Below are 16,308 nucleotides of genomic sequence, written 5' to 3'. Positions count from 1 at the left end.
TTCCCATACACCACTGTGCCGTACTTCCTTTCTTCTCCACCTGTGCTGGTTGCACTGATGTGTGTGTTTCCTCCTTTAGTACCTTGTTACGGAATGGCTGAACGACAAGGCAGAAAAGCAGGAGTGTCCAATTGAATGTCCTCTGCGCATTACTACAGACCCAACAGTTCTGGCAACTACCCTGAATATGTTGCCAGGTCTCGTGCACTCCCCGCTGATTTGTACCACACCTAAACACTACATTCGCTTTGGTTCACCTTTCAACCCTGAGAGACGTCGAAGGCCCTTTCTGTTGGATGGCATTTACAGCTCCTGTAAGAAGGTATGTTTGCTCATGTCTTACCTTCACACGATGTATACTCACCTTACTGGCTTCCTCGTAAAGTTGTTGTGTCCTTTTGGAGTTTATTTCAATGTATTCCTGCTGAGCTGGTGTGTTGAGGCAGTGTCCAGGCTATGACTGCTGACCTCCTTGCCAGAGTTCAGTTTTCATCTTTGCCTTTTGCCATGGTAGAACAGCTGTTCTGTGACTGCCCTTTTAGAAACATGTACTTTCAGATCTGCAGCAGCTGTTTATTATCCAGCATACACAATTCAAAGAACGTTGATTGCTGCCCTTAGAAAGTTTTATGTTATTACTTTCACAGTCAGAGGATGGTTGGCATTGTGGGGATAGGACAGTGTTGCAGAGGACCTCAAGAATCCAGTGCCTCAGTTATGATCCGTTGTCTTTGGAGAGCCTTTGTGGTTGAAAGGCTCTCCAAAGTTTGCCTGTTCACAAGAACAAGTCCACAGCTCTTTGTTCGGGATCATAAGCTGCCTGTCTACAACAGATACTTGAGGCCATGCAGGAAGCCTGAACCAGGCCCAGCTAAGGATTTAGTTCCTCCAGAGATGACCACTAAATGCCAGTATTTACCCATCTGCAGGGAAACAGAAGGCAGAGTAGTTCACTCAGTCAGATTTGTATTGGAATCTGTCTTCCCTGTTGCCTGTTGGTTTTGCTCAGACACTTTCCCAGTTCCTGTGTGATTACCTGAGAACAATTATATAGAAATCTTTTCTGCTCTCCCTGTCTTGGTGGCTTTCAGGTACCATGTCCTGGTTTCTTTGCCTTCCTTTGTTTGAGGGTGTTTTCCCAGAGAGAATCTTTGGACTTCACTGTTTTCCACCTTCAGCCAATTTGTTGTCATGCCCTAACAGTCTCTTCAGTATCTCCTTCATAGGTAAAGCTCTTCATGGTTCCTATATAGATGTATGACAAAACCTTGTCTGTTTCTGTGTGCCTGGGCAACCTCCTCATGCATCTTTAAGCTGAGAACTGCAAGGTTTGAACTTCTTTTGAACCTTAACATTGTCTTTGAGCCCCAGGGAAGAGAGAAGCATCCAGAGCAAAGCTGGCAGAGTTATTTGGAGTTTGTGCTCGGTGCAATTGCCATACAACTGGCCAGCAAGCTCAGAATTGAGGGAAAACTATTGTCACGGAACAAGTCTTCTGATCTGTTGCTACATTTTACTCTTTTCTAGTCAAATGATAATTCTCACTGCTGGAGAGGGAGTGGACTACTCTCACTATGGATGACTTCCATTTAGTCCACACCTTCCTTGAAGTTGTGTCCAAAACTGAATGTTGTGTTGCAACTGGGACATTTTCAAAGCAGAAAAGTTGCTTTGTGTCTTCTAACCTGTACCCATTTTCTGCATCCCATTGTGGCTGAGTTTTCTCTGACAGTTTGATTTAAGCTCATATCCAGTTCATGATTTTGTATGTTTGTTAGAACAACCCATTAGTTTTCTAGCCTGTAATTGTAGAAGTGATTGTTCTAGCCTGTGTTAAGCTGTGTTATGTTTTTCCCTATCCATTTCCAAGTTTAGTAGGAAAATCATTAATGGTGTCATCTAGCATTCTTGTTTCTTAATCTGAAAATTTAAATACCCTGCCTATTCCATTAAATAGTTAATAAAGTACTGAAAGTTGCTGTGTCCAGAACAGATGTTGCAGAAATAATTTGTTAGATTTCTACTTTTTGACCGTAAACAGTTTTTGACTGTTAACTGTTCTAGTGAGGGGTTTCATCCATTTAGTAGGAGATCGATCCCTGGCTTTTTCTTGGAAAATGCTTTTCAGCATTTGGTGGTTTTATGACTTAACAGTCTGGAGATGTAGAAGTCTGCTTCTCATGTTCAGGAATGTTTAGAAAACTCACAGGGAACACCTCCTTTTCAGCCAGCTGAGGTCTAGAAATGGTCCAGAACTCGATGATACACTCTCTCAAGACCTGATATCTGTCTTGTCTACTTTTGACTACTCAGCCAAGGAGGTTGATTTATAAAGGCTGTTGAAATAGATCACATATTTTCTTGGATTGTCAGCAGGCTTCATCCTTAAACTACTGAGAACTGTGCCAAAAAACTCAGCTGATGATGTCAGTTTGCATCCAAAGCATGGCAGTGTCTGAACCTCGCAAGGAAACTGAACTGTAACCTGCTCTCACGTTAATCACACACTGTGCAGTGACTTGGCTGTCAGATCAGATGCCACGTTTGAGGTAGAGGTGCTCCAGACTGGCTGGCACTTCTCCCTTTTCCTGGCGGCCACAGTGGAATCCTTGAGTTACATTTGAACAGAGAAGAAGCGTCTGCTGTACAGTAGTGAAGCCCAACAAAATAGATCCTGTCACCTGCTCTTCATCCTCGCATTGAAGTTTTCACTTTGAGGATTGTGGCCACTGAGTTTGTGATGTTCTTTCACGATAGCTTTGAGGAATCATAAGACACATGTGTATCTCTAATAGGATACACATTGCTGGCATGCAGATGAACTGTGGATTGCTGAAAGGTAAAAGTACAATTTCAAACCTCTCTAGGACAAGAAGTGTCTGGTAAAGTGAGTCCTCTGGGTAAACTATACAAATGAAAATTGCTGTTTGCATTTTTTCTGCAGTTTGCTGTCATTTCACTGGATCACTTGAGTGTTTTCCCATATATTGTGGCAGTTATTTTTATAGTAGAGTAAGCAAAGGTTCCTGCCTGCCATATGGAGTCAGTTTGTGTCAAGATACAGGGCTAGCACACGCACTGCAGCAGCTGATTTGCTGAGGCTTCAGTTCATGTTTGCTCATGTGAGATGTGAGATGTGAAACATTCTTAATTGTCCACGTTCGGAAGACCACTGTGGCTTATCTTTTTTATTAGTAGCTGAAGAAAAGATTTGCTTTTATTATTCTTTTCTTGGTTTACCCTCCTTGAAAACTGCTGCTTGCATTTTAATCAGATTTTTTTTTTTTGCTCAAATTTGCTCTCCTGGGCAGGAAACATTTTTTGCAAAAATCAGTGGCTGTAGAGAGTTCATTATATTTGTGTCCCTTTTCTTCTAAATTATGATTGTTTTTAATAGTTTTAGGTGCCACTGCCCTGCATTTTTAGAGTTATAATTTGCTCTTTACTTATCTCTGTGTTACTGCTGATGACTGCTGCTCCCAGAACCCATGTCAGGAAGGGCACAGCCCCACCACAGTAGGTGGTGGGCTCAGTGCTGACAGCTGTGTTCTAACGTGCTCTCACCTGAGTGCATGCCAGCCAGGTAACCCTGGGCTTCTGAGCAGCCTGCCCTGCTCCACACAAGTGTAGGAGTTGGAGTCTTATCCTGCAGGATTGCAGAGAAAGTACCCGAGGAGTTTCACGTTTATGTAGTCTCGTTCTGTTTCAGCGCTGGATCAAACAAGCCCTGGAAGAGGGAATGACTCAGACCTCACCAGCTCCACAAGAGAACAGAACCCAGTGTCTATACCAAAGCAACGAGAACAGCAGCTCCTCCAGCATCTGCAAAGATGATACAGGTGAGTGCTCAGCACCATCAGGGCAGCACGGGCACTGGAGTCAGACTGGCAAAGGTGCTGAATAGAAAAGGCAGCTGTACAAGTGACATCTTAATGTGTCCTGCTGCCTGATGGCACAGCTTTAGGGTAGGTGAGAATGTTGCTTTGCCGTTCATTCCAATTTCTGCAGACCCATTGTAGCTTGAGCATCTGTGAAGTTTCTCAGTATTTTCCTGAGAAAAGATAATCATAACATTGCATTATCAGTCTCGGTTCTCTGAGATCTCTTGTACACTGGAAGGGTGGGGGTAGACAGAAGAGGGCTCGGCATCATCTCTTTGCAGCAAGATGCTGTTAGAACTAAATACCTGCTGAGTGTAGGAAGGTGTAGCAAAGTCTTACGGGCACATGTGTAATAAACAAATGACTAAGTAAGTCTCAAGGATGGCAAAGCTAAAATCTATGAGTAAAGCAGTAGAATGGTTAAATATTTTGTCTGAATTTACAGAGAAAGAGAGTGAAGATCAGCCCAGTCAGGGATCAGTTTTCCAAGCATGACAGACAGGAAGCTAGACATCACACAGATAATACAAATTTGATTATTGAAAGGTTAGATGAATAGGAAGTGAACAGAACACCAAAACCAATAAATGTACATCTCGAGGAAGACCTAACCTGTAGAACTTACTGGTGATTTGTTCAGGTTTTTTTAAACTAAGCATCAAAAAAGATTATTATTTTGAAGAGAGATAGGCCTGAGGGAAAGGCTTTAATCCTTTGTGGAAATGGAAATGTGCTTGGGCTGTATTGATGTAGCCCATAGGGAGCTGTTAGGTTCAGTTAATGATAACTGAGCTGCCTCTGGTTTGTTTGTAAGAATCACAGTGACATGTCCTCTGACCTCTCTCCTCTATTCTCCTTTCCCCTTTTTAACCTTTCCTGTCTTCCTTTCCCCAAGCTCCCTCTTATGCTTGCTTCTAGTTGAAATATTTGCTTTCCTTGTTCACTGCATGTTCCTGATTATGTATTGTTCTGTTACCAGTATCTAGGCACTGATATTGAAGTAATTCAGAGGTACTTAATTTTCAGGAGTCTTTTGTAGTTGCATTGAAGACTCCCGGGCTTCATTTGGGCTGGGAGTAGGGGGAAGAAGACAACTTGTGATTTTTTCATGGTCAGTGTTTCAGCCGTGTCCTCAGCTCAGTTTGTGTTTCAGACTTGCTGAGTCCCCTGAAGAAATGGAAGTCTCGCTACTTGATGGAGCAAAACGTGAAGAAGTTGCTGCGGCCGCTGTCTCCTGTCACTCCCCCGCCTCCCGTCCCTTCGGTCCCCGGCTCAGCCAGCCCACAGCTGGCCACGCCCTGCTCGTCACTGCCCGGGGAGGAGGAGACGCGCAATGGTTACGGCATCATGTTCTCACCCATCCCCTCTCTGGCTACCAGCCGCTGCAATACTCCACTACAGTTCGAGGTAAGTCTGCCCGCGACTGAGTGTGCTAAAAAGAAAGGAACAGCAATATTTGCAGCAGAGGCAGCACTAGGGACGCTTCCTTTTTGAGTGTGTATTTCTGAGCAGCATCACGGTCTTAGCCTTAAGAGCACTGCTGCCTTTCTCTTCACTTCTGGGCAGATCTCCTGCTCTGTGAATTGTCAAACTTCACTACAGCCCAGCCTCCCCTCACTTTGTAGCTATCAGTAACATTAGTCTTACCTTTTTTCTATTTCTGCTGAGTAGCTCCTAAACTTCTCAGGTTTTTCAGTGATATTTAATCATCTTCCCCACTTCAGATCTCTCTGCCTATGTGATTTTCAATTCCCCCTTCTTCCAAAGAGTACAAGTGTTCCTTCCATTTCTCAGAGGCTGTAAGACATCCTTGGCTCCTCTTTCCCCAAAGAGCTTTCAGTAACCCCAAGTATGGTAGTGATACTTCACGTCATCTTCCACTATATTCTTTCGTTTTCTTTAAGTGGACTGGGTAGAAGGAAATTGCCTTAATAGCTTTGATTTCTTGATAGTTTCCTTCTGCAAAAATTAGCAGAATTAATGAGCGGGCTGTGTATGTGGTTTCCATTGCTCTAAACTCTTTGGGAGAGTTACCAGTATTCATCCAGTCAGGACCCTCCACTCTGTGCCTGTAAATAGGAATCATGTTGTTCGCAGGTTTTGTTTTATTCTCTAGTATTGCATATTTTAATTAAAAAAACCTCATGAAAGACTTCAGGCCAGCTGCTCATACTCTGCCAGTTAGAACCATTTAAAAAAACAGTGCAGTGATGGCCTGCTCCACACCAGGGACTACCCTGCAGGAATCCCTCATCTGTTTTGCAACAGGGCAAATATTCCTTTGTGGTACTTTTAGCTTAGCATGCTTTGATTACTTTGTTTGAGAGCCCTTTCTTGTAAGCTGTTTGAGAGGCAGCTGTGTAGAGTTTAGCAGGGAAGATTGTGGCGTGTTGAGGAGAGAGATGAAAGACTGTTTCAGGCAGAAAGAGCTTTACTGGAAACAATCCTTACCCTTGCAGTGGTTGAGGTGGCAGATCAGGGCAGTGTTGCCATGAACCTTCACAGTCTAATCACTCCTTTCCTGTCCCATCTTAGTGTTAATTAGCCTTAATTTCACTGGTTATCTATATCTTACTTGCCTTTTACCTTTTTTCCTCTTGAAAAGAATTCTCTAACTCACTGGACCACAGTTTTAATGAGTGACTGAATCTCCCCAAGTATAAACCTGTGGCACTGTGGTGAGAGAGTAACAGAAAAATTCTTCCATCAATTCACAAGCTTCCTCAAGCAAGCAGAAGTTGTGACTTGGCATCTTGTCTTGCTGGCAAATACATTTTTTGAAAGCTTTTAAGAAACTTCCTTCTTGACTGATTTCCTAGCTCTTTCTATAAAACTTTTATCACAAGCCTGTGAAGCTCTCTTTGCCAGGTTTTTACAGATTGAGGTTTTTTGGACTCAGTTTTGTGATCTTTTTAGAGTGGAAACAAATTAAAGGATGCTTGGTCCCTCCATATTCATAAGTGGCCAGAAGCATGATGACATAGCTCTAGCTTTTTTTGTGGAGTTTGTCAGAAGTTTTTGTTAAGAAATTTCTGAGATTCCTCAGTTTTCTGGGGTTTTCTACTTAGCAGAAAACAGTGACTCCTGCTATATTTCTCTGATAGCAGCATAGCTCTGGGAATCCTGCCTCTCTGATTCTATTTTAGGCCTGCTCAGTAGCATGGAAAGGGAAGTGCTCGGGAAGAGCCCTTAACTGTGCTGTCACAGGCATACACTGCCTTCACTGATAGGTGCTCAGATGATACAACATTTCATAAAGCTGGCTGCTCACACCTCTTCTCTTGACTTGAGCTGGAAAGGTAGCCCTCGGTGGATTGAGGAAGACATGTTTGTTTTATAGTATATGTCTGTGAAAGGTCATCTTAATGTTTGGGGGATCTTTACTTTCTGCGCTAAACCAAGCTTTTTTTCTCTCCCATGTTCTCAGACTAAAAACCATAAATGTCTTTCTCTGTATTCCATGGTGTGAAGTCTGATAGCATCAGAAATACAAAGAGTTAGCTGCTGCTTTTCTTAACATTCATGTGCTCTGCCTTGGGTACTAAGTTGCATCGTGAGATGCAGTAACCCAGTCCTATCCGTGTTTCCAGGAAGCTTTAGAAACCACTTAACCAGCCGTGATGCTGTCCAGGCTGGGGCCAGTTCTTGGGATAGTTGTTTAGAATAGCCATTGCTAACCTGTGTGCTTTTGTACGTTGTAATTGTCTCTTGACTTTTGAAGTAGATGAATAACTAGATGCTTTTCCCTCCTCTAGAACGTATCCTCCCCCGAGAGCTCCCCTGCGCATAGGCCCGAGTCCATGTCACCTGAGGTAGTTATGGCACCTGAGCTGGGAGCGTGTGGGCTGTGTGTGCATGGTGGGAGGGGAGGGAGGGTTGTTCAGGCACTGGGAATAAGGGCAGAGTTTTAAACACAGTAAGGCTGAGGAGAGTTTTCAGGGTTATCACAACAAAACAAACAAATTGAAGACTGGAATTTATGATTCGCTCGTTGACCAGGCAGTGCGAAGACTTGGTATGTCTCAGCTACTGAGGTGCAGGCAAGAGATTTGGGGACCCTGGAATTACCATCACCATTTTCAGACTCAGCCCAGTCCATGAGTGGTCTGTGAAATTTACTGAATAGTGACCAGATGACTGCTGGGGAAGGGAAGGCATTCACCACTAGTTTTGACTTAAGAGCACACAGTGGTACACCTGACCTGCTCTCTTCAGCCTTGACTTATCACCTGCTCACTTGCAGACTGAAAATATTGAGGAGATGCCAAAAAGTAGTATTTTGCTTACCCGCTGACCTGTGATAAACGATGAGATGAACTACCTTGCTCAGTGCCTGTTTCATAGTAGAAAATACATGCTCATCTCCAATGTGGTGGATTACTTGGAGCCGTAGTACAACAGGGGAAATGTTCTCAGCTTCAGCAGGAGGGCAGAGCTGGTGTCTGGTGCTGCTGTGGTTTTTTCCCTCTGCACTGGAATCCTGCAAAGAGGATGAAATCTTGTCAGTTGTACTCATTGTCTGAGATCCCGACATATTAATGTGGTAAAGGAGATGATTATTTTGCTGCCCTGGAGGGTTTTTGGCACTTCAGGTCGATAAATGAATATACTGTTGTATCATTGCCTAGTGCTCCAGAAACTCTGATAGCACAAAGATGATGCCATTGTGGTTTTTTTGGAAATTTTAAAATGTAAAAATGCAGTAAAAATTAAATGAATGTACTATTGCTAGAGATTTACAAAGCTCACAATGAATGAAAACAAATGGCTTAGAGGTCTTGGGTATGTTATTGTTAGGAAGTTAGCAGTGGCTGACTTGGGACAGGCAAGAACTTGGCTAATAAAACAGCAGAAGGACAGCAAATCTGTTCTGTTCTTTCCTGGCTACTGCTCTGTGTTAACATCAACTTGGGGATGTATGAGGCAATTGAAAATGCTGGGTTTAATTCATTAACTGCCTGGGGATAGTGTTGAGCCTTATCCTCTTGCTGCAGAAAGACTGCTGAAGGGGAAAGGGCATCCCGTATTGGACAGCTCAACTGGTCATTGTTTAGTCTCAGGCATTCCCCTGTGGAATGAGCAGAACAGTGCAGGAAAGAACCAAAGGGGTAATCAGAAAGGAACAGGGAAGCAGGAAGCTAGCATTGTACAGAGGATTTTCTGACTTAAATTTTTCTCCCTACCCTTGCTTGATCCTTTTGCTGACTACACCCCCCCCCCTTTCTGTATCCTTCTCGGATTTTCCAGGTCTGCCTCCGATCCGACCTGGATTTGAAGGGTGGGTACCTGGATTCCAGTGCAAACACCTGCCAGGAACGGCCGTCGCTGCTCAGCTTTGGATCCTCTGATGTGGCTCCACAATCCTCCATAAACTCTACTTCAGAGATGAACTTCCCAGGGAAAAGTGGGGAAGCACAGATGCTGCTACGAAGCTCTGATCAGGCTTTTCGGACAGAGTTTAATTTAATGTATGCCTTCTCCCCGTTGAACGCTATGCCACGTGTGGATGGGCTGTTGCGGGGGTCTCCTCCATTGGGAGAGAGGAAGCCAATGAATTCAGAAGCAGGCTGCTGCAGCTCTCCTGCTGAAGGGTATTTCAGCAGACACGAGTCAGGGCTGCTCAAAGAGACAGCGCATGGATCCATGTCCCCCTGCGGCGAGAGGGCTTGTGAAGGTGCCAGAGCTGCTCCCCAGAATCCGCCACAAAGGAAGAAGGCAAGTACTCCCGTAAAAGAAATTCTTAGATTGCCATGATGTTTGCAGTTCCCACTCAGGTTCCTGCAAAGACTTATAGGGAGAATAAATAGAGTCTGGGCGAGTTATTCAGGCATCCAGTGCCTGCGTGAAAACAGTTGTTACAACTGCGAGAGCTACCCTTTAGGCAAGATTTTGATGTGAGAAGTGTAAAAAAAAAACACCACAGTGAAAATACCTCTTCTGGATCACAGAAAAGAGAGCAGGATGCTGGCAGTTTTCATCAACAGTTGTTAAACTGAGACAAGACCCAGAGCAGTAACACAGTGCAGCTGTACAGCTGGTGGAGGTGTTATTTATCAGGATGAAAAGGGTCCTTATTAGGAAGGAGGGTCTAATGTTTCAAAAGAAAACATAGGCTGTTTATTAGAACATATTAGAACATTTCCATACCATTGCAAAGAAAGTAAGATGAAGGTTATTTAAATTTTAGCGCTTTGAAACTAAGAACACAGGAATCTAGTGTAACAAAAGCAAATACATATTGGTTTCTTACAACAGGCCAGTGACCCTCATGGGACTAAAACTGAGATAAAATGTTAAGTCAAGGTGGTGCTGTGATAAAACTTGGTACTCATGGGATAAATATCAGTGCCTTTTCCTGTGCTTGGATTTCTTTCTTTATGGCAAGTGTGGTAGCTCAGATCACTTGTGTAAGAGTCCAGCTGGCTTGAATATCTTATTTCCTTTCCATTTCTGGAGTCTCTTGATTTTTTTTTTCCCCTTTGGTTTTTCTTTTAAAATTACACGTACTGTAAAACCTTCGTATGTTGAGTTACTTTTGGAAATACCCTGTTCAATATTTTTGCATCATAAAGCCTTCTGTACAGGCATTGAGTCATAGCTGATAAATTCCTCAGCAGAGCTGCCTTCTGTGGGTCCTTTATGGCTCTGTACCTTGTAGTAACTCTGAGGGAAGGCACACTGAAGGGTAAGTGCTCAGCTGGAAATATTTGTGTCTTTTTGGTTCTGCTGACGTTGTGTTCCAAGGCTACTCTATCTTTGGCTGGTGTCTTTGACAAATCTGAGACTGTTTTGCCCAAAACACGTTCTACCTTTGCTACAAGCAGTTTGTTTTGGTGGTAGTGCCGGAAGTTTGCAATGTCTCCATAGCAGGAACCTGCTCTAAGCAAAACAAAGTTCTGTGCAAAGCTTCACCAAGCTTTTAGTGTTAATGTGGGTGAACTAGTACAGATGAAGTGGGCATTGAAGATACCAGTTCTGCAAAGAAGACTCTTATTACCCGTTTTGGGGATGTGCAGATATTGAAAAAAAATTACATAATGTCGTGAACCAGAGAGAGCATATGTTTTGAGAGGAGGGAGGTTTAGAGGCTTGATACTTGAATATGCATATCCTCAAGTAATGCGAAAATCCAGGTGGCTAGAGAAGCAAACGAGCTGGATGTTTCTGCTGAGTATTGGTCGTAAAAAGTAAAAGGTGGGTGATCATGGCAGTCTGAATTTGCACCACTTAGCTCTTTTCTGGAGTGCCTGCAGATCCATCAGGAGTTGATAATCCCAATATGCTTTTTCAAGTTTTACCTGCAGACCCAGAAGAGTTATTAGACAGTGTGTGGGCCTGTTGCTCCCCCTGTCCTAGTCCTCTGTATTCCCTGACTCATGGCTATTTTCTCACCCAGGTATCGCTCCTCGAGTACCGCAAGCGGAAACAGGAGGCCAAGGAGGGCAGCGATTCCGGGCGCGGCGCAGGGACCCCCACCCGGCAGGGCAGCAGCAGCTCCGGGACTGACGCGGACGGGAATGGCCTGTCAGGCTCCGCAGCACGAACTCCGTCCTCCCCACAAAGTGGCTTCTCCCCTTCTCATCCCTCCCTGCCTCACGTAGAGGACATCAGCCCACCAGACTCGAGGGGCTGTAGTTCCTCATCATCGCTCAGTAAATCCCAGGAGAGCATCAGCAGTAGGTGGTGAGTGTTATCCTTCCAAGCAAGTCTGAGATTGCTCCACAGGGAAGAACCGAACTCCCCGGGGGGCATTTCCATAATAATATGTGCAGTGAGATGGATTCATTTGGGTCTCTTGGTATTGTTCTGTTCCGTAATTGCTAAACAACTGTGAAGGATACCAGTACTCTTCTCAGCCTGTCTTTTAGTTCTTGGTTTAGATATCCGAAATCTGTCTTGAAAAGTACAAAGTTAAACAGTTGTTGCTCTTCCACCGGTTCCCTTTTGAGGTCTTGGGTTGTAAGGTCTTGTCTTGCCCAGGCAATGAAAATCTAATTCAGGTCTTTTTTTTGCTGAACCTTCACTCTTTTTGGGCATGTGTGATACTTAAGTCCACTCCTGTTCTGAAGGAAAACTCACAGGCGTCTGCAGCCTTTGCATTTGAGAAGCAGGGACTGCGCAACAGCTCCAGCTTTGCTAATGTACCAGACTCTGGTCAGTGGTGTGCCTAAGGCATGGACAAAACACCTTTATGATGGTTACCATGAGAAGGTTTGATAAGGGGAAAGGCTGGTCTTCAAAAACATTTGAACCTGGTCCAAAATATGAACTAGTGCACTGAATTGGCGAGTGTGGCATTATAGTGCCAGTGATGGCTGGGATGTTCTGCTGACTGGAGCTGTGTAGGGCACTGGCTCTGCTGCTCTGGAGTCAGGTTCTGGTCATGCACACCACCAGCAGAAAGGCACACACAGACACACACCCCCCTTTCCTGATGCTGATCTCTACATACGTGGTTGGGTCATTGCTGGGGTAATGGCAGGGGGTGGCACGAGGAGAGATGCAAAGCAGTGCTGAGGGCAGTGAGAAGTATGAAGTTTGTGTTGAAAGCACTTGGGTGAATTTGTAAGAGTAATAAATCTGTTTCCTTCCTTTTTTCATCACTTTTCAAGCAGAGTTTAATAGAAACAATTTGTCCTCTCTGACAGTTTTCCGTCTACCAGATACTGGGACTGCCCACAGCTGAGGCAGTCTGCTAATGATTAGTTTATCATCATTACTTTATTTTCAAATATGCTATAAAAGTGGTAATAGCCCATGTCGTTCTCCTCCTGTGCTCCTTTCTTCTGCCTGTAAAAGAGCAGAAAAAACGCCAACCAGCTGAATGAACAAAAACTATTTCAGGATGAGGTGTCAGTGTGGCATGCTTGCTTTAGTACCATTTTTTATGTTCTGTGAGCTTCATCTGGTGCTCCCTCAGCAGGTGTTGCTCTGGCTTCAGTTTCCCACATAGTTTCAGGAGTTAAGTATTGTGTGGGAATAAAGATCCTATTGTTATGGGACGCTGGATATAAAGTTGAAACCATGCTGATACATTTTGAATGGGATTAAGCAGATTTGCTGCCTTTAAAATTCTTGGGTTTCTGTGTTTTAATGGGCACAGCTGACAAACGTACACTCACCTTCTACTTTTAAAAAATGCATTAGAACCTGTTACTGAGCTAAAGTGACCCAGTTTCATCTTTCACTCTGTGTGCTTACAAATCAGATACATTTCCAGACATTCATAATAATATTAGGAACAGACAAAATTGGTGAAAACTAAAATTCCATGCCTTAATTTGTAGACTTTTCCAGATTTTTGCTGAATTCTGCAATAATTGACAATAGCTTTCATTTAAAAAAAAGGGTTTGTCTATTTCAGTTGCCAGGATAAAGCCATCACAATGTAAACAGATGTGCTGCTGCTCAGTAAACCCAGCCTTGCAGAAAACAAGTCTCCAAGCAAACAAAATAATAAAAAAACCCTAATGTAAAGCACAGTTTTCAATATATCTTAAAAAAAATTAAATACAGAAGTCAGTTAATATGCTGTGCATTTAATATAATCTAAATATTTAAATTCAGGCATTTTTAAGGCACAAACTCTTCAGTGTGCAGAGTAAAGGCATTGTAAATCCCTGGTCATGGTGATGCTGTCTGTAGGTTAAAAGACATATTTCCAAAGAGATTTTGATAGTCCTGTGGGTGGTAGATGGAATGTTGACCCAGGGATCTGGGGTTTGTCTGTAGCTCTGTTTTTCTTCAGCAGTTTGGCTTTAGGAAAGCCACTTCACCTCTTTTTCACCCTTGGGCAAGACGCTTATAAAATAGAACAATATCTAGCACTAATCATGAGTGGAGACATTTCACAGACATTATACAAAATAAACAGGACAAAGTGGCATTAGTGGGCAAAATGGCCCAGCTAGCTCTGCTCAGGAGTATTGCAGTATCCAACTATATTGTCTTGGCACATATTATCATAAAGGCATTGAGTTTGCTTCTTCTTAGTTTGAATGAAAATAATTATGCAAAATAACTGCAGTTAATCTTAAGCCAATACCAGGATTTTCAAAACAGTGTTGAATCTCAAAACAATTTTTCTGTAACCAGGTGATTTACTGAACTGGATGCTTATACCATGTTTTTGATTAAAGGCTTGGTGTTCTGAGGGCAGTGGCATCATGGTAGCCAGGGATCAGCAGTCTGAAATCCCACTGGAGCTTTTTTACATGGCAAAAGCTGTTCAGAAGTTTGTTCCTCATCTGTCTAAAGAGCTGGTGGTCTCTGAACCCTTGTGCATTGGTCATGTTGCTCTCAGCTGTGTCACAGCAGTCCTCAGCTGTTCCTGGGGTTTTGTTGCAGGATGGTCCCGACATCGGTGGAGAGGCTGCGGGAGGGCCGGGGGATGCTGGAGAAGGTGCTGCGGAGCGGCGCAAAGGTGTCCCAGAGACACGAATCCTCCCCTACCCGGGACAGTGCTCTTGAGAGAGATGCAGGTAGGATGGTGAAACTTTGGGACATTTGGTTGGTGGGAAGTGATGTGCTTGGATAACTTTGCCAACTTGTCTGTGAAGTTGGCTAGTTGTACTTTCATCTTTAATATTATCAAAGCTGCCTTCTGCAAACTATACTTTACTGTTATTGATATATTGCTTGAGCCTGTATCCCTGTTCTGTTAGACCTGGAAGACCTCTGGATTTTTCCAGGGATTGAATTCAAGACTGCCTGCACGTTGACTCTGACAGGGACAGCTTCTTTATCCTTGGGCAGATGGGTTAGCACCTCCTATGCTCTGAAAGAGCTATCATTTAATGCTCATTGGGTGAACATTCAGACAAGTGTATGACCTTGTTTCTGGGCATTTTACGGCAAGTATACATTTCCTTCATTCCAAATCAGACTTTTCCCCAGTAGCAGTAAGGCATGTTTGAGACCAGCTTTGAAAATTGACTTCGCATTTGGGGTTCTGGTTTTGTACACCTAAGTGCATTTTTTCAGTGCTTTTTCTTCACCTAGTCTTGAGAAGAAGTCCTCTTCCCTATCAAATATGTCACAGTTTCATGGGACCCCATTGGGAGTCTTTTCCCTGTCTTTCCCATACCAGTGGAAGTGGCTTTCTTGGTTATTTTTTAGAAGGGTAGGCAAAATCCAGGCTCTTGGAACAGGCCTTTGCCCAATGTAACCTGTACTGCTCTGGCTCTTCAGTGTCACATGAGAATTAGGATGGAGTTAAACTTTCATCTGCAGCAATGAATTCTTACTTGTTACATAAACCCCATCCCATTCTGAGTTGTGAAAACCTAATGCTGCAGCTGACAAAAGTAATTTTGTTTCCTTCATCCTAGCACAGCAAAGTACATTTTTTCTTCTTTTGCTTGCTCTGCCAATTTCTTCAGCAGCTTGTTTAGATTCTTGTTTAGATTCTTTGAGCCACCTCCCCTCCCCCAGTTGCTGCTCTGCTTCTTAGTGAAACAAATGGGTGGCTGAGTCCCTGCTGTTCTGGTAGCACCTGGAGGAGTTGTGAAGATGCACATTTTCACTTGATGTTGTAACAGATAATATTAACAGGAACTAAAAAATCCCAAAGTTGGAGGGTTTGCTGATGAGGCATGTAGCAATGAAATGGAATTTGAGTGCATTGCACGCTTCTGAGAACTGCAGCTGCTCTCAGCAAAACCTGTCACTTCATATATACTTTAGGTTGACACAGGCCAGTACAGCCAAGAAAAGCAGTTATTCATGTCCTTCCCTTGTGCAGGTATTGAGAATGGGGGAGGGAAATGTTGGCTCTAGCTTTTAAGTTTACATAAAGCAAATTCAAGAAGGTCATAGTTTATTTACCCTTTGTAATTTAGTCTTTCAGTAGTCTTTAACTTGTCAAGGTTTCTTTCTGAGAACAGGCACTGCCAGTAAATTGTGCACCCCTACTGGTGTGCCCAGACTTTGAAGAAACAGTCTCTTCCAGAAATCTTTTAGATTTCTTCTGATTCTCATACTCGACTTCTGTTAACCACAACAATCTCCTGGATTGAACAGTCTCTTCTTTGAGTGACTTTTTAACAAAACTTCGAATGCCCCAAACTTCTGAATTTTGCCATTCTGCAGTACTTGGAATGTCACCAAACAGCCACTTGCTGCATCGATGTCATTTCAGAAATGGAAGGTGGCACAGGACATGTGCTGGAAGCTTCAGGCCCTGGTGTCTGTGCAGGCCTGTGCCCTGAGGGAACTTCTGAGCCTCAAGAACAGACAAGAGCTACATCCAGATCCCTTTTAGCTAAGCCAGCACTGGGGTGTAGCACAGAAAGGACAATGGCAGCAGAGCCACGGACACTGCTGGCACTGATGCTTGTGCCAGTGCAGCTGGGGCAAAGCCAGACTTGTCTGGCAGAAGTACAGAGCAGACTGAGGCAGCGTGTCCTGTTTCATGACTGAGACACAT

The 16,308-nt window shown here is 43.7% G+C and overlaps 1 protein-coding gene across 3 annotated transcripts in view; it reads left to right on the top strand.

Moving 5' to 3' along the window:
• The window catches only part of SETD5 (SET domain containing 5), a 65,925-nt gene that overhangs the window by 46,066 nt on the left and 3,551 nt on the right, over positions 1-16,308 (top strand). For 2 of the 3 annotated variants that reach the window (XM_042016332.1, XM_042016311.1), the window contains 7 exons: positions 80-322; positions 3,710-3,839; positions 5,035-5,288; positions 7,637-7,693; positions 9,129-9,596; positions 11,278-11,564; positions 14,229-14,362. In XM_042016332.1, coding sequence (XP_041872266.1) covers positions 80-322; positions 3,710-3,839; positions 5,035-5,288; positions 7,637-7,693; positions 9,129-9,596; positions 11,278-11,564; positions 14,229-14,362 — 1,573 coding nt within the window. The remainder of the gene's footprint in view (positions 1-79; positions 323-3,709; positions 3,840-5,034; positions 5,289-7,636; positions 7,694-9,128; positions 9,597-11,277; positions 11,565-14,228; positions 14,363-16,308) is intronic. The other variant, XM_042016322.1, reaches the window with a different exon arrangement.

The sequence above is a fragment of the Corvus kubaryi genome, unplaced genomic scaffold (assembly GCF_017639235.1).
Source record: "Corvus kubaryi isolate FWS band 111438036 unplaced genomic scaffold, C.kubaryi_AGA036_p1.0 136, whole genome shotgun sequence".
Lineage (NCBI taxonomy): Eukaryota > Metazoa > Chordata > Aves > Passeriformes > Corvidae > Corvus > Corvus kubaryi.
The sequence above is the reverse complement of the archived record's forward strand: the minus strand, read 5'-3'. Positions and strand labels throughout refer to the sequence as shown.